Genomic DNA, 21,853 nt, shown 5'->3' with positions numbered 1-21,853 from the left:
AAACAAAAAGGGGGATTGGTCTGAAAACAATGGTGAGGAAGGAGAGAGTTGTCAGAAAACATAAGGCTACCAATTCACCAATGGATAGATATTAGCTGGGTCCACATATCAATAGCCAAAATAATGACATATTTACAACTTTAACCCTCATAGAAACCATTTTTCATTTTAGTTATAATTGTTGTAACTATGTTTTAGTGGAATTAGGTGGCTCATGTTAGCCACAGTAAATAGTGCACTGTTTGGAGAATAACACAAACTAACTTAAACATTAGTTTATGATATTAGTTGGCTTTGATAGGTATTGTAGTAGTGTTTGCAATTAATTATCAATCAACAACATGTCAACAACCTAGTTGATTCAAACAATAGCCTAACCCGATTTACCAGTCAATTGGAAACTTCATATCTTCTGATTTACCCAATTTTAAGAAAAATAGAAATGTGAATGTTTACACCAAAACCACTTAGCTAGTTTTAGTGCAACATAAATAAAAAAGATGAGGGGCTTAAATTTTAGTAATAAAATATTAATAAATGGTTATAATTAAAAAATTAGGAAAGTGATTAGGAGAGGATTCTCATCCATAATTATTATCAATTGTCTACATATTAATAATGTATAAGCACTTGAAATTAGGGTTCAATTGTCTATTTTATTGCCTTAATAAAAGAAGACAAATATATATATACCCACAACAATAATGAAGTAAGAGATGACGTTTCAAAAGGTATGGGGAACATTAAAGACTACAAACGATGAAGTAAGCAATAACGTCTACAAATTTTGGTTCGCTTGTTGCTCAAGCAACCGCTAAACAAAAGCTTTAATTCAAGCCACGGTCGTTTGTCAATTTAATGCAAACAACGTGGAGGAGTTAAATAGTCCAAAAGGTCTTTGGCACCCTTAAGAGGTTGACACCTAGCCAAGCCAAATTAGGTATTATTTGTTTTCATGTTTCTACATAGAAGAAATTAACAATACAAAATCACAACTATAATCATTTTAAAACAAGTAAAAACAAATATCAAGAAAGCGAGAGAGGGTCTCGAGAAAATTTTCTATATAATTAACCGTAGTACTCTTATGTGATATAATCAATTCATTTGGATGAATGTTATTAATACTATATTTATGTGAGTTGATTACACCATGTGACGGTGTTATGGTTATATAAAATAATTTGTCATTAGGTCCTAATACTTTTCACCTCATCGATCCATATTGAGACCTAGAGACTAAGACATTAACCCTACTTAGAGACTAAGACATTAACCCTACTGAGAGAGAGAATCTCACATAAAAAATATAAAGCTTTGCATATTAGAATATAAAGGGGTTAAGATTTGTAATTGGTTAAGTCTTTAATTAATAGTTTGTTAGTCTTTAATTAGTAGTTTTGTTAGTAAAATGACAGCTGACAGTTCATTGCTATGAGTCTTGACCGGATCAAGTTTGTTATGACCAGTTCATTTGCTGGTATAAGAGCAGTAGCTCTCATTTGTAATGGATGATTTTGGATGATTGGTTAATATAGAATATACAAAGAAAAATTGGAGCTCTGCTCCTTCTTCCAAATCTCTATTGTATCAGGTTAAGGTAGAAAGGGTTGTATCATAAGTTTTGGCTATCTTCATTTGACCGGCCATTACCAATTAGTTTTGGGTTATATGCTTAAATTCATCATGGTATCATGTGTGCTCTTATGCCATCCAAAAGTTTTATATGTGTTTGGCTTAAGTAATGTCACACGTAAGAGAGTGAGGAGTGTTGAGACTGAAAGAGAATCTTGTTGTCAACTGATTTTTTATCGAAGTCTGTAACTTTTTAGAAAACATGCTTGATGTTAAATCTGCTCAGACAAAAACAACGAGAATGACATACCTGCCCAGAATGCAATTCATGAAGAATTTGGTTTCAATAAGGAATTAGACTTCACTTAGACTAAATTAGTTCAATTTAATTTACCTCAAAATATGTTTTGCAGACAAAAATATGTTTTTGCTATATTTTAGGTGGTTGGCTGTCTGTAATTTTAAAATACTCTTGTTGCTATTCCTATACATGATTCATGATTCATGAATAATTAGTGTAATTTAAAAAAGAAAATCTTTTTAGGGAGGTCTTTTTGCAAACGATACCAAAGAGTCAAAGACCCCCATAGAGTATTTGGAGTCAAACCCATAAAAGTTTTTTATTTTTTGTTTTGTTTGGCTCTAGAGGAAAGTCACATGGAAACATTCAATGCATGTAAAGGTAAGATCTTTTCAAAGATTTGGATTGTTTTGATGGGCAGATCCCGACGGTTGATCTGCATACTCCGATCCCACTTCCAGCTAAATTTTGATCTACCACGGTTGACAATTAATGGAAATATTTTAGTTCATTTGTTATGTTTTTTTGTTTGACTTTTTGGACTATTTTATCCTTTTACTATTTTGGAAGAATCCTTGTGAGATTTAATTGTTTCGCAAGAAATTAAAGACTGCCAAGAAATTTCCTCTTTCCAAAAGATAAATACAAAGACTACCAAGAAAAAGGACTTTGATTGTCTGCCAAGAAACTGAAGACTTAAATAGTAAATACTGCTAAAAAAGAAGTCCTAATTTTTTTGGGGTCAAAAAAGGTCCTAATTTAAAGGACAATTAAACAAAAGGACCTTTCATCAAAAGTGCAACATTCTTCTTCATCTTCCTTTTTTTTATTTTTCCCCCTAAACATGCTTATTTCACCAAGAATGACACTGACTAGATTGCATGTGCCATGTTACTAATTCAATCTTATCAATGGAATTAACAAATCCAATATAATATATAATTTTGATTTAAAGTTGATATTGAATGATACCCCCAAAAAAAGTTGACATTGGATATCATGCAAGATTTGTACAGTGCCATTACAGTAGCTAACCAGGGCCTTAGTTGACATTATAACTTATTTTAGTAGTGCTGACTTGGAATTGGTGTGATAAACTGATTGAGAACATAATTATTTCTATTATTTTTATTTTTTTCTTGACAAAATCTTTCCTCTTCCTTACTTAGGGCTCACCAAAAAGCCCAATGCCCGAAGCCCACCCGAAGCCTGCCCGGCCCATTAGGCTCGAAGCCCGATTTGGCTCGAAATTTGGGCCGGCCCAGCCCGGCCCAAAAGTCTCTTGGGTTGGGCTTGGGCCATCCCTTTGAAGCCCATGGGCCGCCCGAAGCCCAGCCCATTTAGGCCCGCCCAAAGCCCAATTTAGGAATCATAACATATTTAATAGGTTTTTTGTTTGTTTACTCTAATAAATTATTAATATGCTTATTAAGTTATTATATAATAGTATAATGTTAGTAAATAGTAATAGTGTAAACTATGTAATACCATAAATAATAAAGTAATAAACTTTTAAAATTATATACAACATTACAACTATAATAAAACATAAATGTATATGTGTATATACAACTTTTATAATACAACTATAATTAAACGATCGTCAATTCATTAATTCATTAATTCAACGATCTGAACCGTTCATTTTCTATTTTCATAGTCAAAGATCATCCTTCCAAAAAATCGGTTAAATCGGAATTCATATATCCATTCGATTATCATTAGAAAAACCACGATCGTTCATTAATTTGACCACCGTTATGTCACTTTTACATCTCCAATTAAGCTAATTTTTAGCAAAAATTCTCTTTGAGTGAGGAACTAAAAATTGAACGGTTCGGATTGTTGAAAACACGATCGATTTGTGAGCTTCTACATATAAATACACTTAAAGAGTATAATTCTAATAACTTTCCCGTTGAAACCTTGTTGTTTCCATAATTATGAAGATTACAACGTGATTTCAACAATCTGACCCGTTCATTTTCTATGTTCATAATCAAAGATCATCTGTACAAAAAATCGGCTAAATCGAAATTCATCTACCCATTCGATCATCATTAGAAAAACCACGATCGTTCATTAATTCGACCACCATTATGTCAATTTTACATCTCCGATTGAGCTAAATTTTTGCACGAATTATCTTTGAGTGAGGAACTAAAATTTGAACGGTTCGGATCGTTGACAACACAATTGCATTGTTTGTTTATAAAAATATGTAATAAAATATATAATAAAACATATGTACATTTATGTTTTATTATAGTTGTAATGTTGTATATAATTTTAAAAGTTTATTATTTATGGTATTACACTATTACTAACATAATAGTATTATATAATAACTTAATAAGCATATTAATAATTTATTGAAGTAAACAAATGAAAGAGCTATTAAATATGTTATGATTCACAAACTTGACAAATAAACTAGTCAGCTCAGTTGGTTGAGAATTAAAGCTTGTTATGTGAGGTCTCATGTTTAAATCACAACATAGCCAAAATCCTATATTTTTTTTTGAAGATATATATATGTGTCTAAACAGGCTTTGGGCCCATTTTGGGCCTCCCATTTGGGCCTAGCCCGGCCCGGCCCTCTAAGCCCGCAAGCCAAAGCCCAATGGACGGGCCTTGGGCTTGTGTATTAAAGTCCAAGCCCGGCCCGGCCCAGCCCGAAAGCCTTATTGGGCTTCTATAATTCAAGCCCGAGCCCGACCCGAACCCGAAAAATTTGGGTCGGGCTGGCCAGGCCCGGCCCATTGCCGACCCATATTCTTACTCATTCATTATTTTCATTATTTGTTAATAACTTAATACTTATTCATTATTAAAAGATACTGTCGGCAAGCTAAGTCCTAGAATATTATTTGCGTTTTGGGTTCTTGGACAGCTCAGTCTATCCATTAAAACTTTTCAGAAATTGTACTAATAAAAACACATTTAGAAAATTATATTGTCATTTTGGATCTTGATTTTGTTTTTAGTTCATTCGTAGATTCATTAGAGCATGTATATTGCTGAGCTAAATACAAAATTAAAGGCATGATTTAGCTCAAAATGTAAAAAAATTCCTACATTACTAGGTCAAATAGAAGGCAATTAGAGTATGTACATTGCTGAGCTAAATACAAAGTTAAAGGCATGATTCAGCTCAAAATGTGAAAAAATTCCTACATTACTAGGTCAAATACAATGCAATTCATGCTTTGGCAAAATTTTAGGATAAATTTAATCCAAAATTTTGTTATTGCTCTCGTGGAAGTGAAGGAATTGTGGAGCCCGCATGGAGAAAAAGCCGGTGGCAGCACCTCAAATGGAGTCTAGGTGTCACGTGCGGATTGGATAGGCAGGCCCCTTTTGTCTTCATGTATGCTGGCCCAAAAAAAGCCTTTCCAATTGTTATTTTTATTTTTTAAAGCCCACCTATCAATTTCCGACGCATGGCACCAATGTTCAAATTTGTGACAATTGTCACTGCTCACGAATGCTGCCTTTTGTTTTTTTTTTAAATTGCCACCAGCCAATAAATAAATGAAAAAAATAATTAAATGGGTATTAAAATATATTCAATATTATATTCATATTAAAGATCTCATTAAAATAAAAGAGACTTAGAGTACATTACATTTTATAAATTTTTCTTAAACTAAAACCGGTAATGATTTAGGGTTTTTAATTAAGTCCTTTTATTTTTCTTCTTTGACGGCTTTATTTTAGGTTTTAACTCCAAGATTTTGGAATCTCAAAGTTAAAACCTAACATGCAGCCTTTATAAATCTCACTCTACACCTTAGGAGGGGAAATACCCTTCAAATTAGAGAAAGACTTTATTATGAATTAAAATGATTTTTTTCTAAATTAAAAGGACTTTATTATGAATTAAAATAATTTTCTTATAAATTTTAAAACATCTCCGGTTTCCATCTAAAAACTGTTTTTCTAAAGGACCTAAGTCTAATTATCTCTTAAAATAATTACAATGATATAATTATTAAATTATATTAATTTATAAATTTTAATTTATAAAAATATATATGAATACACTTAAAAAATTAAATATGTGGGTTTTTGCCTTTTGCCTCTAGTAATGTATAAATTTATGCATTTGGCTAAAAACAAAAGCTAAATCTTGCATTTGGCCTTTAACATCTTGGCTTTATTCAATAAGAAACTTAAAAACATATATGTAAGACAACCTAACATTTAACAAAAATTAGATGCTATTTCAATTTAATAACTTTTAAATTTATTTCAATTTTTCTCCTATTTTTTGGGATAAATTTTTTTTGTAGAGGAAACTGAGTACTACCACTAAACCAATGGTGATTGGTTATTTCATGATGAATTCGATAGCTTTAGAAAATTTGGAATATTTATTTTTATTGACTTTCTTTTTCCCATTTCCTTTTTCTTTTCCAAATTGAGCCATGTATATGTGATATATGCCAAGTCCATTTTTGCTCACCACAAAAAAAGTGGTGGTAAACATTACCACTATGGTAGATGGGTGACACGTGTCACAAAAAGATGGTTAAGTAACACGGGTCACCCATACACCATGGTGAGCAAAAATGATTCCATATATGCCAGTGCATGATCAATCCACAACAATATTAAGTATACAAGTTGACCATTTATTAGGCTTGTGTACTCCTAAAGCTATATATATACCCCTCAATCCTTTCAATCCAGGAGCAGAGAAAGACACAGCTGTGAGCCTGTCACATGTATTGTTAACATAACTCTGTCCCCTCATAAATTTTCAGACCCGTTTTAGAGACTGAGCTGCTATCCAGCTCTAAGGTCCATGAATACGTTTCTTTGCATGAAAGTTAGAGAAAGCTTTGTGGGTTGTGTTTGATTGTATTGGGAAGTGCAACATATAAGTAGTAAAGATGGAGAGTGGTGATGATATATTCAGAGTGAGTAGTGCACGTTTGAGCAGTTCTAATATTTGGAGGAACAGTGCCATGGATGTTTTCTCCAAATCTTCACATGATGATGATGATGAAGAAGCTCTGAAATGGGCAGCCATTGAGAAACTGCCAACTTATTTACGTATCAGGAGAGGCATACTCACTGAAGCAGAAGGCCAAGCAAGCAGAGAGATTGACATCAAGAATCTTGGACTGCTGGAAAGAAAGAATGTGTTGGAGAGGCTGGTGAAAGTTGCAGATGAAGATAATGAGAAGTTCTTGTTGAAGCTCAAGAACCGCATTGATCGGTGAGTTTCACATCTTAATCCTCTGCACTTTGAATGGTTTTCTTGAGGAATTTGTGTTTACTTTATGTTTGAGAAAATGCTTATATGTGTTGCTTTATCTGTGTCTTTCAATTTGTTTTGAACTCAGGGTTGGGCTTGAAATGCCAACAATTGAAGTCCAGTTTGAGCACTTAAATGTTGAAGCAGAAGCTTATGTAGGAGGCAGGGCTTTACCTACAATATCCAACTTTTTGGTTAATATTCTGGAGGTACTTCCTCTTTTAAATTATGTAATTGCAACTATTGTAAGCTCTTCCTTTTGTATATAACTTAATACTTATTTTGTAAGACATTTTTTCTTTGAAGGGTTTCTTAAATGTTTTCCACATTCTTCCAAGTAGAAAGCAACCATTACCAATCCTTGAAGATGTTAGTGGAATTATCAAACCAAAAAGGTAGTATGGACAGAACTAACAGATACCATCATCATGCACACCCCTTCAAATTGTCCACTTCTCATTTTTTTGATTTGACTTCTGCAGAATGACACTGCTTTTAGGTCCCCCAAGCTCTGGAAAAACCACATTACTACTGGCTTTGGCTGGAAAGCTTGCTAAAGATCTAAAAGTAAGGGAGTTATAAAGTCCATTATTATTTACAATCCCTTAACAGAGTTGTTTGTCCACATGATTTGATGAAATTGCTTTGAATTTCCAGTTTTCTGGGAGAGTTGCATATAACGGACATGGGATGGAAGAGTTTGTACCGGAACGGACATCGGCTTATATCAGTCAGCATGATCTCCACATGGGAGAAATGACAGTGAGGGAAACACTGGCTTTTTCGGCAAGATGTCAAGGGGTCGGACCACGTTATGGTTAGTTGAAACACCTTGAAATTTGACATATGCATTTTAGTTTGAAGAATTTCAAGAATCTGTATCTAATTTTTTGTTGGAAAATTTTCAGAAATGTTGGCAGAGTTATCAAGGAGAGAAAAGGAAGCAAATATTATGCCAGATGCTGATCTAGATATCTACATGAAGGTAAGAGTACAGCTAGAGAAGAAAAATTACTATGTATAGGACTTTCTTTTCATGACATATTTCACTTGTCAACTTGTGCAGGCAGCAGCACTAGAAGGGCAGGAGACCAACGTAGTTACAGATTACATACTCAAGGTGGATTCATTATCCTTCAGAGTTTAAGCTCAACAAATAAAAGATACTAAAAATATATGTTGATTTTTGTCTCATGAAATATTTCAGATTTTGGGATAATTTAAATCAGATGCTAATAAAAACTCTGCAGATTTTGGGGCTTGAGGTATGTGCTGACACCATGGTGGGGGATGAAATGGTAAGAGGTATTTCTGGTGGACAAAAGAAGCGAGTCACAACAGGTAAAACATTGAGCAACTTATTGTAATAACTAATTTTGGAAACACTTTCTTTGCCCACTGATTTCGTAACCCTGACTAAAAAGTGTCACTACATTGGACTGATCATTGAAAATTCTTGCCCATAATTTCAGGGGAGATGCTAGTTGGACCAGCAAGGGCACTTTTTATGGATGAGATATCAACTGGTTTAGACAGTTCAACAACATTTCAAATAGTGAATTCACTCAGACAATCCATCCACATTCTCAATGGAACTGCTCTTATCTCTCTTCTCCAGCCAGCACCAGAAACCTATGACCTATTTGATGATATAATTCTTCTGTCAGATGGTCAAATTGTATACCAAGGTCCCCGAGAAAATGTGCTTGAGTTCTTCGAGTACATGGGTTTCAAATGTCCAGAGAGGAAAGGAGTTGCTGACTTCCTACAAGAAGTAATTCTAATTTAGACACCTATTCTTGTCTTACCACTTTCTGTTCTTCAGTGAGGTTGGACTTCATTCTAACCTTTTATTTATCTTTTCCTTGCCTGCTGCACCATAGGTGACATCAAGAAAAGATCAGGAGCAGTACTGGGAACATAAAGAAGAGCCTTATAATTTTATATCTGCCAAAGAATTTGCTGAATCATTTCAGTCATTTCATATTGGTCGAAAACTTGGTGATGAGCTTGCTACTCCATTTGACAAGTCCAAAGGTCACCCAGCAGCTTTAACATCTCAGAAGTATGGTGTTAGCAAGAAGGAACTGCTCAAAGCTTGCATTTCTAGAGAATATTTGCTTATGAAGAGGAATTCGTTTGTCTACATTTTCAAAATGACCCAGGTAAGTGGTATTTATTCATTAACATTTTAGATGAAATCAGGAATCATAGTGTGGATTTCTATAATCTGTTGGAAAATAATATATATTGCTGGGCATTCCACATTTGAAATAGGTGCAAAACTCTCTTGAAAAGCAGATCTATTCAATGAAACTTAGTGAAGTATACATATTAATTTCTTGTGGTGTTTGGTTTCAGCTCATTCTAATGGCTTTTATATCAATGACGCTATTTTACCGGACTGAGATGCACCGTGATACAGTTACAGATGGTGGGATTTACATGGGTGCTATGTTCTTTTCAGTCGTCATGATTATGTTTAATGGGTTCTCGGAGCTTGCCTTGACTATCATGAAACTTCCTGTATTTTTCAAGCAAAGGGACCTTCTCTTCTATCCTTCTTGGGCATACTCTTTACCAGCATGGATCCTTAAGATCCCCATCACCTTTGTAGAAGTTGCAATTTGGGTGATCATGACTTATTATGTAATTGGTTTTGATCCAAACATTGGAAGGTGAGAAAGAAAACATCATAGACATTACATTTCAAATTTATAATTCAGACTTTTGGTTTCAGAATTTGATGACAACCCTTAATGGCAGGTTTTTCAAACAATATCTTTTACTCCTATTAATTAACCAGATGGCATCGGGACTATTCCGCTTTATGGGGGCAGTAGGGAGGAATATAATTGTTGCAAACACATTCGGGGCCTTCGCTTTACTTACAGTTATGGTTATGGGTGGCTTTATCTTGTCACGAGGTGAATCAATGATACAATTTAATCTAAGTAACTAAAGTTTCATTTTTTCTTGATGATGTAACATAAACACTGATGGTTTAAAATGTTCTTTTGTATCAGAGGATGTGCAGAAGTGGTGGTTATGGGGTTATTGGGTCTCACCAATGATGTATGGCCAGAACGCTATAGCTGTCAATGAATTTCTTGGAAAGAGTTGGAGTCATGTAAGCATAAAAATTAGAAGATTTTGGGGAATTATTTTGAAAACATTAGCTGATATGTGTATGGATATATCTGTTTTATAGGTTCCTCCTAATTCAACAGAATCGTTAGGAGTCATGGTCTTGAAGTCTCGCGGGATTTTCGTAGAACCATATTGGTACTGGATTGGAGTAGGAGCTACAATTGGATATATTTTTCTATTTAACTTCTTATACACTTTGGCCTTGCAGTATCTTGACCGTAAGTACCTATGCATATATGTTTTTAAGTGTCTCCAAATTGACATAATTTTCTAATAACCCGAACAATATTCCTGCAGCATTTGGGAAGCCTCAGGCAGTACTATCCAAGGAGGCCTTGGCTGAGAAAATTAGTGATAGAAGTGAAAAATCCATTGAGCTTTCATCGCGGGGAAAGAACTCTTCTGGTGGGTCAAAAGCTCCCAAATTTATGTCTCCCTAGCTTGAGTATTTCAATCTATAACATGATTTCTTGGTAAACAATGCAGACCCAAGGAATGAAAGTCGAACAAGTGTATCATCCAGAACACTGCCTGCAAGAGTGGGCGACATTAATGAAGGCAACGAAAACAGGAAGCGGGGGATGGTTCTTCCTTTTGAACCCCTTTGGATTACTTTTGATGAAATCAAATATGCTGTTGACATGCCCCAGGTACTTTTAAGTTTTATGTAAGAGGCAAGAATGTTTTAAGAGTTCAGGCTCCAGTATTATACATTAGCTATTAGTGCAAGTAATTCTGTGAATTTTTCCTGAAACTCTCCCAAGTTACTAATGGCTTTATTTTACTGGTTCTTGCAATTTATTTTCATAATAACGCTTGAACTAATTCCAAGTGCTGAATGCATCTGTATAACATGATTGCAGGAAATGAAAACTCAAGGTGTAACTAAGGATCGGCTACAACTTCTGAAGGGTGTGACTGGTGCTTTTAGGCCTGGAGTCTTAACAGCTCTAATGGGTATTAGCGGCGCTGGAAAGACTACTCTAATGGATGTCTTGGCAGGAAGGAAAACTGGTGGATATATTGAGGGAGACGTCACCATATCTGGGTATCCAAAAAAGCAAGAAACATTTGCTCGGATATCAGGATATTGTGAGCAAACCGATATACACTCCCCTCATGTTACAGTTTATGAGTCTTTGGTTTATTCTGCATCCCTCCGGTTGCCCACTGAGGTTGATTCCTCAACCAGAAAGGTATTCTTTCAACCTATTTTCTTTCTACTGGGGGGGTGGTATGAGGTAGATGAAAGCAGTTGGAACCAAAACCAAGGTTCTATACTTGTGCTGTGTTCAGTCAAGTTGCTAAACATAAATCTGATTGATGGTTTGCAGATGTTCGTTGAGGAAGTGATGGAGCTTGTGGAACTGACCTCGATAAGGGAAGCACTTGTTGGATTGCCCGGAGTGAATGGTCTCTCAACTGAGCAGCGCAAAAGGCTAACAATTGCTGTAGAGCTTGTTGCCAACCCATCCATAATATTTATGGACGAGCCAACCTCTGGTCTCGATGCCAGGGCAGCAGCAATTGTAATGAGGACAGTGAGGAATACAGTGGACACTGGGCGAACTGTTGTCTGCACCATCCACCAGCCGAGCATTGATATATTTGATGCTTTCGATGAGGTGAGATTCTTTTTATGCTTTAGGATCAGACAGTTTGAATATGCTACTTAATGTTACAAGAACTGAAATATTCAACCTCCCATTGCAGCTGTTTCTTTTGAAAAGGGGAGGAGAAGAAATATATGTGGGTCCTTTAGGCCGTCATTCTTCCGATTTGATCGAGTACTTTGAGGTAAGGTTTCTATATGTTGCCAATATATGTTTAACACGTTTACTGTGGTCAGGACATAGCCTAGTTTTTACTTCTTAGTCATATCTCCCCTCCAAAGAGGAGGTCCCAAATTCCCTCTCCTTCAAACGTTGTCATATGACTATCTGACATGGTTATGTTTTTGTAGGAAATTGATGGAATTCCCAAGATTAAGGATGGTTACAATCCCGCGACTTGGATGTTAGAGATTACTTCAGCAGCACAAGAAGTAGTTCTTGGTGTTAACTTCACCCAAATATATAAGAACTCAAAAGTATATAGGTATGGTTTTGAATTTTCAAATAGTATTTTTAAATGCACCTTTTAGAGACTCTGATACTGGAATCTTTTGAACTCTTAGAATAAGTTCCAATTTATATGTCGAACAACTGGAAGTTGAAGAATTTGATATGTCAAAACCAGTATATGTTGAATTCAATTGAGGCACAATTAGTTTTGTAATTACTAATAACGTGTTGAATGGTTCAGGAGAAACAAAGCCCTGATCAAGGAATTAAGTACTCCTCCAGCAGGTTCAAAAGACTTGTACTTCCCTACTCAATACTCTCAGTCTTTCTTTAACCAGTGTATGGCTTGTCTATGGAAACAACATCTATCATACTGGCGAAACCCACCATACAGTGCAGTGAGACTCTTGTTCACAACTTTCATAGCTTTAATGTTTGGGACAATATTCTGGGATCTTGGCTCCAAAAGGTAAATGGTACTCAAAGGTTAAAACAAAATAGAAAACATAGTGTGAAAATGGAACCCCTCATTTCTTAGTCCTTAATTTGACAAGAATTTCTTGAAATTGCAGGACAAGCCAACAAGATCTTTTAAATGCAATGGGTTCCATGTATGCTGCTGTTCTCTTCATTGGGATACAAAATGCCGCATCAGTGCAGCCAGTTGTGGCTATTGAGAGAACAGTCTTTTACAGAGAAAGGGCGGCTGGAATGTACTCAGCATTGCCATATGCCTTTGGACAGGTATATTACTCAATCTATGAAGTTCAACAAGGTTGCTTTTCAAAGGGTAGATGATACAATCATATTTGTGATCTTCCTTTACTGACTTGTTCAGAATTTTCGAACCAACAATTTATCGGAGTCTCTATGCATGATAAAGTGATTTAAATACTTCCTAGAAAAATATATATTAAAATGAAAATTTGAGAAATTGAGTCAAGTACATCTCAGTTTATTTGGTTAAGTTTACTGGTGAAGCTGTATAAACAAGGATTTCATTAGTTTTTGGTGAATTTGATCACCATAGTTTCTCACCAAATTTGTATAAATGATATTCAGGTTGTGATTGAGCTCCCATACATTTTGGTCCAGACTATCATCTATGGAGTTATAGTTTATGGCATGATCGGATTTCATTGGACAGTGAGCAAGTTCCTTTGGTATCTCATCTTCATGTACTTCACTTTCCTATACTTCACACTCTATGGCATGATGACTGTGGCTGTTACTCCCAACCACAACATTGCTGCCATAATCTCCTCTGCCTTCTATGCGATATGGAACCTTTTCTCCGGATTCATTGTTCCCAGAACAGTAAGTTCCTATAATTCCAATGCTTGTGTGCATGCGTGTGTGTTTTACATAAATTTTCTGGTGTATCATACTGAAGCATTACTAACAATGACTAAATTTTTTTGATGACAGAGAATGCCGATTTGGTGGAGATGGTACTATTGGATTTGCCCTCTCTCATACACACTGTATGGACTGGTTGCTTCACAGTTTGGAGACATAAAAGAAACATTTGATTCAGGTGAATCTGTGGAAGACTTTGTGAAAGATTATTTTGGGTATGACAAGGACTTTGTGGGTGTTATTGCAATTATTCTTGTTGGGATTTCAGTTCTCTTTGGGTTCACCTTTGCCTTCTCAATCAAGGTATTCAACTTCCAAAAGAGATGATGAGGAAATTGAGAATGCCATATGTGAATATAAAGCAAATGCCATGGCTTCAAGTTTTGATCCTTGGTTTGCTGAAATCCCAAGTTCTTAATGTGCATACATATATACTACATGTTAGGATCGATCTGTCCCATTTTCCATACAAGGAAACCAAAATCTTTCTTCTCAGCTTTCTTGGGCAAGGGGCAAGCCAACTCCATAAGTATGGAGTATGATCTGAGTTTTGTAATTGCATGTATTTTAATTTCACATGTAAATTTGGTTTTTGTTTAATATATATCTATATATATATATATATCACCACTACTACTAGAATCCTGTATCTTAGCCTATCTGTAATAGTATTTTCCTTTTTGATAAAATCTGTAATAGTATTTTCAACATATAAATCAGTGAAGTTTCCCACTATTCTAAAAACGACAACTCCTTTATTTTTATTTTTTATGTACCTTTGTTTTTTCCGGATGAATCAGATCTTAAAACAGGTCGTTAGTAGCACATAACGTGCAGTTTATATTGCATGCTAGAGATGTTTGATATAATTTGAGAATATAAAAAGAGAAAATGAACAAAAAATGTATGACAAATTGAATTCAAGAAAATTTAGCATAAAAAATTATTAATTATCTCCAATTAGATATTTGATATATTGTGTCAAATAGGATCACATACTCAATACGACTCTAACTAAGCAACGGTTTTGGTTTACAATATGACAATATAAACATGTCAAATTGTGCGGCAAGAGAAGTTTTTATTATATAAAATTTTAAGTGACCTTGGTGGTATTATGATATTTTCATATAAAAATTTGGTCAAATTATAACTTTTATAATATAAGAAATATTTATAATTGTCCAAGTTAGAAATGTAAAATATGAACTAGCTAGACAGTGAAAGCTCCCGCACAATTTTCTTTTAAGAAAATGGAAGAAAAATGGTGGAAGGAAAATGCTACTTATTTTCTTCCCTAACTTATTTGGCACATTGTATGAACACCACATCTAGGGACGCAGCCACAAAATTCTTTTAATAGGGACAACTTCAAACAATAATTAAGACGAAAAAATTCAATAAGATAGTAAACACATAGTTAAGGGTTAAAAACAGTAGATAATCATTTTAAAATATGAAGTTGCTATTACTAATTATGATATCTCTTTTCACAATATTGAATATATACGTTCCAAGTTCGAATCTCTTATTTCAAATTAAAACAACAATTGAAATTGCTACATAAAATTAAGGCTTAACTGTTAAAAAGGAGGAGCAGAAGGGAATATAGGGCAGGGGTGAGAAGGTGAGGAGCTGAGAAGTGGGAAAAAAAACACAAGATTTGAGCTTATTTATTTGATGGTACTGTGGGCTAGCTATATATATATATTAAAATATGAAATCTGTTGTAAATATATTATTATGTATAGCTATTCTTGTAATTAGTAGGAGCATACTAGTAAATATTTAAAATCTAGTAAACCCTACCTCTATATAAGGATATTTATAAGATGAATGAAATACACAGATCATATTCTCTCTGCCTCTCTTTTCTACAAACTCTATTTTCCACATACTTTTACAACACGTTATCAGCTGACGTGGCGCCTGCATGGCATCCCCGTGACAGGGGCAGGGCAAGCCCCGCAGCCCAGCCCAAGGCGCCAGCCCATTAGGCCCGTGTAGCCCAGGCCCAAGGCGCCAGCCCAGCAGCGGCCCAGCAGCGCCTCGCAGGCCCACTCCCACGCTGCCAGCCCAGTAGGCCCGCCATGCAGGCGCCACACTGGCAGCCCAGCAGGCCCACCACGCCACTGCCACGTGGATGCCATGCATGCGCCACGTCAGCGCCACTCTCACGCTGACACATGACGAGCCTCCTGAAACTTTATAAAAAAGAGATTTTAATTCTTGTCATGCCTAGGGTTTTAACCCAGGACCTCTTGTGCACCACCTTGCACCTTAACCACTGTGCTGCTGATGGTTTATTGTTAGTATGCAAACCATTTAATATATATACTCTAAATGTCAGAAACTTTTATTCAAACAATTTTGTGATATTTTTCTGTTCTACTTGGGTATATGAATATTTTACTTGTTTAAATTTTTGCACTAGAGTATATGTGTAAAAATTGCAGGTAATTAATGAACCAGTAGTTTATACATAAATATTGAACCTGTAGCTTCAATGATGCCATATAAGGAACCTGAAGTTTCCTTCATGAACCAATAGTTTACATGTTTATACCATGTTATAGAACTTGAAGTTCTTATTTGTTGCTTATGATGTTATTGCCCAAAGCACTAATTAAGATTATTTGTTCATTTCAACAAAAGAATGTCAAATCTCAACAAAAGAATGTCAAATCTCAACAAGCTTGATTTTGTCACTTTGGAAGTTTCCAGAAGAAACTATCTAAAGTGGACTCAAGATGTTAAGCTTCATTTGACTGCCAAGAAGATGAGGTCGACAATTAATGCTGACAATGTTGTTGCAGAGTCCCTTAAGGAAAGTGTCATGATCTTCATTAGAAAACACATGGAGGAAGGAAGCACTTCAAGTTGAGTACCTCGCTGAAGAGGATCCACGAGCTCTTTGGGTCGTTCTGGAAGAGCGGTTTAACCATCAGAAGACCATTTTCTTGCCTGAAGCAAGACATGATTGGCAAAACATCCGTTTCTAGGATTTCAAATTCGTGAATGAGTATAATTCGGAGATCTACCGGATCCGGTCACTCCTCAAATTTTGTGGGGAGGAGCTCACCGAAGTTGACCTATTGGAGAAGACTTTCTCCACCTTCCCTGCCTAATGTTTGGTCCTGCAGCAACAATAAAGGGAGAGGAATTTTACCAAGTTCTCGGCATTGATCACCACTCTGTTGCCTGAAGCAAACGTTGTTGTTCATCGCGATTCAAACTGCGAAAATGGATACCGAGGTCATGGAAAGGGCACAAAGTCCGACCGCCCGAGATATGGAAGGAAAGCTTCTCAGAGGAATGGCCCGTATGACCGAGGCCAACGTGGCCATGGCCCATGTGGTAGGAACCACGGTCCCTAGGCCCCAAGAACTCGAAATGAAAGGAACACTGGTCCGGCCCGTCGCCACTAGAATCAGAATCAGAATGATTTCTGTTACCGATGTGGAGGAACTGATCACTGGTCTCGCACCTACCGTGCATCAGCGCAAGCTGTAGATGAGTATTATGCCAGTCACGGAACTCGAGAGACCAACCTCATTGAGGGATCATTTCCTATGGATACCACCTTAAAGGTCACTGATTTTCAGGCTGAATCTGGACACTTCGAGGATTAGAAACTCGATGAAATGGATATGATCAGCACTTGTGCCGTATTTATTTTCTGAATAATGTTTCTTATTCGGATTATTTTGGTGATTTATGACTTGGATTATTTGTTCTGAAAATTTGGTTATGCGAGTATGATTTAATTCAATAATATTATTCATACATGTGATCCATTGAATTAAATTTATGAATAAGCATGTTTAGTGGGGAAGTTTGTTGTCTGGCAGATAGTGCTACTACGCACACCATACTCCAAGATGATAAGTATTTTTCAAACTTATTGCTTACTCATACCTCTGTGACAACTATATCAGGTCAATCCAACCTGATAGAAGGCCATGACAAAACCCATTTTTATGTTGTCCAATGGTACTGAATTACCATTAATAATGCCTTATATTCTCCAAGTTCCAGAAGAATGTTGTTGAGTTTTAAGGATATTCGAGCCAACGGTTATCACGTTGAAACCACTAAGGAAAATGGAGTGAAATATCTTTGCATAACCTCCAATTTGTATGGCCAGAAGAGTACATTGGAGAAATTGAAATGTCTCTCGAACGGTTTTTACATGACCACCATTAGATCGATTGAGGCCAATTACATAGTTAACCAGAAGTTAACCAATTCGAGTAGTTTCTTGCTATGGCATGACCTGTTAGGTTACCCAGGTCAAAGTATGATGCGCCGTATCCTCAATTCATCACATGGGCATCCCCTTACTAATAAGGATTTTGTGTTTAGTGACACACTATGCCAAACTTGCTCGCTCAGAAAGTTGAATACTAGACCATCATATGCAAAGACTAGTAAAGACTCCATCATTTTCCTACAAATGATACAATGAGATATTTGTGAACTTATCCAACCACCATACGGACCATTTAAATATTTTATGGTTTTGGTTGATGCATCGACAAAGTGATCACATGTTACACTATTGTCCACAAGAAACACTGTTTTTGCTAAATTTCTCGTCCAGAAGGCTCACCACACGGATTATCCTATAAAGTCCAGAAGACTTGATACTTCCGGAGAGTTTACATCGAAAATTTTCGATGATTATTGCATGTCCCTTGGGATTAATATTGAACATCGAGTTCCCCATGTTCACACCCAGAATGGTCTCGCAGAAGCGTTCATTAAAAGATTACAAATGATCGCACGAACCTTGGTTATGCGCACCAAGCTTCTAATTTCTGCGTGGGGCTATGCAAGCTTGCATGCAGTCATGTTGGTCCGGTTGAGGCCCACTGCTACCCAACCTTACTCCGCGTTACAGCTGGTGACTGGGTACGAACCTGACGTTTCGTACTTACGCGTATTTGGGTATACAGTTTACGTGCCAATTACGCCGCTACAACGTACCAAAATGGGTCCTCAACGAACGATGGGCATATATGTTGATTATGAATCCCCATCTATTATACGCTTTTTAGAGCCCTTGACAGTCGATCTCTTTACCTCCAGATTTGCGGATTGTCATTTTGATGAGACAGTCTTCTCGCCGTTAGGGGGAGATAAGAATGTCACCGTTCCTGAAGAACGATGTGAATTAACGTGGAATGTCCCCACTATGTCTCATTTTGATCCCCAAACCGCACAATGTGATAACAAAGTGTGGAGAATTCTAGATTTACAGAGTATAACTCATAATATGTCAGACGCATTCTCTGATCTAGCTAAAGTGACGAGATCTCATATATATGCTGCAAGCGTGCCTATAAGAATATCCGTCCCCGAAGGACATGTCGTCCCAGGAGGACGTGTCATCCCAGATGGACGAGGTACAGCCATAACGGCTAACCAGTCATATGTCCCTGCCCAGAAATAAGGTTGACCACTAGGTTCGATGGACTCTTATTCCCAGAAGAGGATAAATTTGGCACAAACGAGTCCCCTTGACATCGCGATCTTAATCGATCCATCTCATGAAATAGTTCCGGATTATAGGTCCGTCTCAGAAGAGACGACGTTGGGGAACGCTCCAACGTTTGAACCCACTCCCGAGAACATAGAGATCTCTATAAATTATGCATGCTTAAGTGAGCTCTGGAATTGAAACGAGATTATCATCAATGATATATTTGTATTCGTGGTAGCTACCGAAATCATAACTTGCGATGACATCGAACCTCACTCCGTTGATGAATGTCAACGTCGAGACGACTAGCAAAAATGAAAAGAAGCAATCCAAGTCGAATTAGATTCCTTGACAAAGAGAAAGGTGTTTGGGCCTGTCAACCTACACTTCCCCATGTTATACCTGTAGAATTTAAATGGGTATTTGTAAGGAAGCGTCATGAAAAAAACGAGATTGTGAAATACAAGGCTCGTCTAGTGGCGCAAGGATTTTCTCAACGCCTTGGGATTGATTACGAGGAAGTGTATTCCCCCGTAATGGACGTCATAACGTTCCGCTACCTTATCAGTTTGGTAGTTTCCGAAAAACTGAGTATGCAACTAATGGATGTGGTCACTGCTTATCTCTATGGGGATCTTGATACAGAGATATATATATATGAAAGTTCCCGAAGGACTTAAGACACCCGATGCAAATAGTTCCAAACCACGGAACACGCTCTCCATTAGTTTGAGGCGTTCACTTTATGGATTGAACAATCCGGACGGAGGTGGTATAACCGTCTAAATGAGTATTTGATCGGGATGAGATATGTGAATTATGTTCTATGCCCTTGCGTGTTTATTAAGAACAAGTTCCGGCTTTGCTATTGTAGTTGTTTATGTCGATGACATGAATCTAATTGGTACTCCTGAAGAGATCAAGGAAACAACCAAACACCTGAAGTTGGAATTCAAGAAAAAAGATCTTGGGAGAACGAATTTCTGTCTCGACCTGGAGCTCGAGCACCGTGCAGATGGAATTCTAGTCCATCAACCGAATTACATCCAGAAGATGTTAAAGCGCTTTAATGAGGATAAAGCGAAGCCTTCTAGCACGCCCATGATCGTCCGTAATCTAGATCCTAAGAAATATTTGTTTCGTCCCGCAGATGATAACGAAGAGATATTGGCACCAGAAGTCCCATATCTAAGTGCAATAGGCGCATTATTATACTTGGCTCAATGTACTAGACCGAACATCTCATTCGTTATGAACTTGTTAGCTAGATATAGCTTTGCGCCAACACGCTGCCACTGGAATGACATAAAAGACATTTTCCGCTACCTTAGAGGTACGACAGATATGAGTTTATTCTATCCCTAGCTACGCATCAAGGAATGGATCGAACCCCCTCGATCCTCGGAATGATGCCCGCTTTTTTGGATATGCTGACGCAGGGTATCTATCAAACCAGCATAAGACGCGTTCTCAAACTGGTTATGTCTTTACCATTGGTAATACAGCAATATCTTGGAGGTCTACGAAACAAACTCTTGTTGCTACCTCTTCGAATCATGCTGAGATTCTAGCCCTTCACGAAGCAGTTCGTGAATGTATATGGCTAAGAGCAGTTTCCAAGCATGTTCGAACTACGTGTGGGCTGCATTCCACCACTGATGAACCAACGAGTATCTATGAGGATAATACTGCTTGCATCTAGCATGAAGACAGATTTCATTAAAGGGGACAACACCAAGCATATTGTACCGAAGTTCTTCTTCAATCAACAGCAACAAGAGCATCAGATAATTGGAGTCAAGCAGATCCGATCTCAAGACAACCATGCATACCTCTTCACCAAGTCACTACCAAAGTCCACGTTCTTGATGGATGTTCGAGGTATTGGTTCACGTAGATTGGCTGATTTACCTAGTATGTAGTATTCAGGGGGAGTCAACATCAGGGGGAGTATCCCGAAGCATACTCACTTGACCATCGTGTACTCTTTTGTCCTTCGTCCAGGGTTATTTTGTCCCACTGAGTTTTGTTACCTGGCAAGGTTTTAATGAGGCACATTTTGGCATGGTCACCCTACTCATACTACATCCTGAAGATGTGTTGATATGATATATATACATTTGCTCATCTTTTGCCTTCGACCACGGGTTTTTCCCATTGGGTTTACTGGGCAAGGTTTTGGTGTAGCAACTCTAATGCACCCTGCTCCCATAGACATACTATCTGCTTATGATCCAGAAGATATGACTTCACCTACTTTCGAGGTTCTGATGCGACTACTCCACACTCACGTGCGTTGCACTCTTTTTCCTTCGACCAGGGTTGTTTTTTGTTCCCACATGGTTTTTATTACCTGGCAAGATTTTAACGAGGCAACTTAGAAGCGCATAGTAGAGACAACACTAATGACATGAAATATCCAAGGGAGAGTGTTGTAAATATATTATTATGTGTGACTATTCCTATAATTAGTTGTAGGGGCATACTAGTAAATATTTAAAACCTAGTAAACCCTACCTCTATATAAAGATATTTATGAGATGAATGAAATACATAGATCATATTCTCTCTGCCTCTCTTTTCCACAAACTCTATTTTTCACATACTTTTACAACAAAATCAATTATGTATGTACGTGTTACTTAAAAGAGAAT

At 36.8% G+C, this 21,853-nt stretch overlaps 1 protein-coding gene across 14 annotated transcripts; it reads left to right on the top strand.

Moving 5' to 3' along the window:
• Positions 1 to 6,774: 6,774 nt before the first annotated feature.
• LOC147279079 (pleiotropic drug resistance protein 1-like) lies at positions 6,775 to 14,041 on the top strand. 14 transcript variants are annotated; one of them, XM_086252738.1, is made up of 24 exons: positions 6,775 to 7,103; positions 7,231 to 7,351; positions 7,449 to 7,537; positions 7,625 to 7,709; positions 7,800 to 7,959; positions 8,051 to 8,127; positions 8,209 to 8,262; positions 8,393 to 8,483; positions 8,615 to 8,916; positions 9,026 to 9,307; positions 9,504 to 9,820; positions 9,909 to 10,069; positions 10,169 to 10,272; positions 10,354 to 10,510; positions 10,590 to 10,643; positions 10,779 to 10,942; positions 11,156 to 11,488; positions 11,627 to 11,917; positions 12,006 to 12,089; positions 12,256 to 12,389; positions 12,597 to 12,824; positions 12,928 to 13,099; positions 13,418 to 13,672; positions 13,784 to 14,041. In XM_086252738.1, exons 1-24 carry the CDS (start codon positions 6,775 to 6,777, stop codon positions 14,039 to 14,041), a joined length of 4,302 nt encoding a protein of 1,433 aa, XP_086108864.1. The 14 variants fall into 14 exon arrangements, with proteins under 14 accessions (XP_086108864.1, XP_086108869.1, XP_086108866.1 ...); XM_086252743.1 differs by having other exon boundaries at positions 10,590 to 10,652; positions 10,833 to 10,942; XM_086252740.1 differs by having other exon boundaries at positions 10,590 to 10,697; positions 10,851 to 10,942.
• The last annotated feature ends 7,812 nt before the right edge of the window (positions 14,042 to 21,853 follow it).

The sequence above is a fragment of the Dryas octopetala genome, chromosome 7, assembly GCF_963921425.1.
Source record: "Dryas octopetala chromosome 7, drDryOcto1.1, whole genome shotgun sequence".
In the NCBI taxonomy this organism is placed as follows: Eukaryota; Viridiplantae; Streptophyta; class Magnoliopsida; order Rosales; family Rosaceae; genus Dryas; species Dryas octopetala.
The sequence above is the reverse complement of the archived record's forward strand: the minus strand, read 5'-3'. Positions and strand labels throughout refer to the sequence as shown.

Excerpts from the sequence above, each read along its gene's own strand:
- LOC147279079 (XM_086252729.1), top strand. The coding sequence starts at position 6,775 with ATGGAGAGTGGTGATGATATATTCAGAGTGAGTAGTGCACGTTTGAGC. Across the intron at positions 8,484-8,614 it reads AAAGAAGCGAGTCACAACAG|GGGAGATGCTAGTTGGACCA; the intron begins GTAAAACATTGA and ends CCATAATTTCAG. Across the intron at positions 13,131-13,385 it reads AATCTATGAAGTTCAACAAG|TTTCTCACCAAATTTGTATA; the intron begins GTTGCTTTTCAA and ends TGATCACCATAG.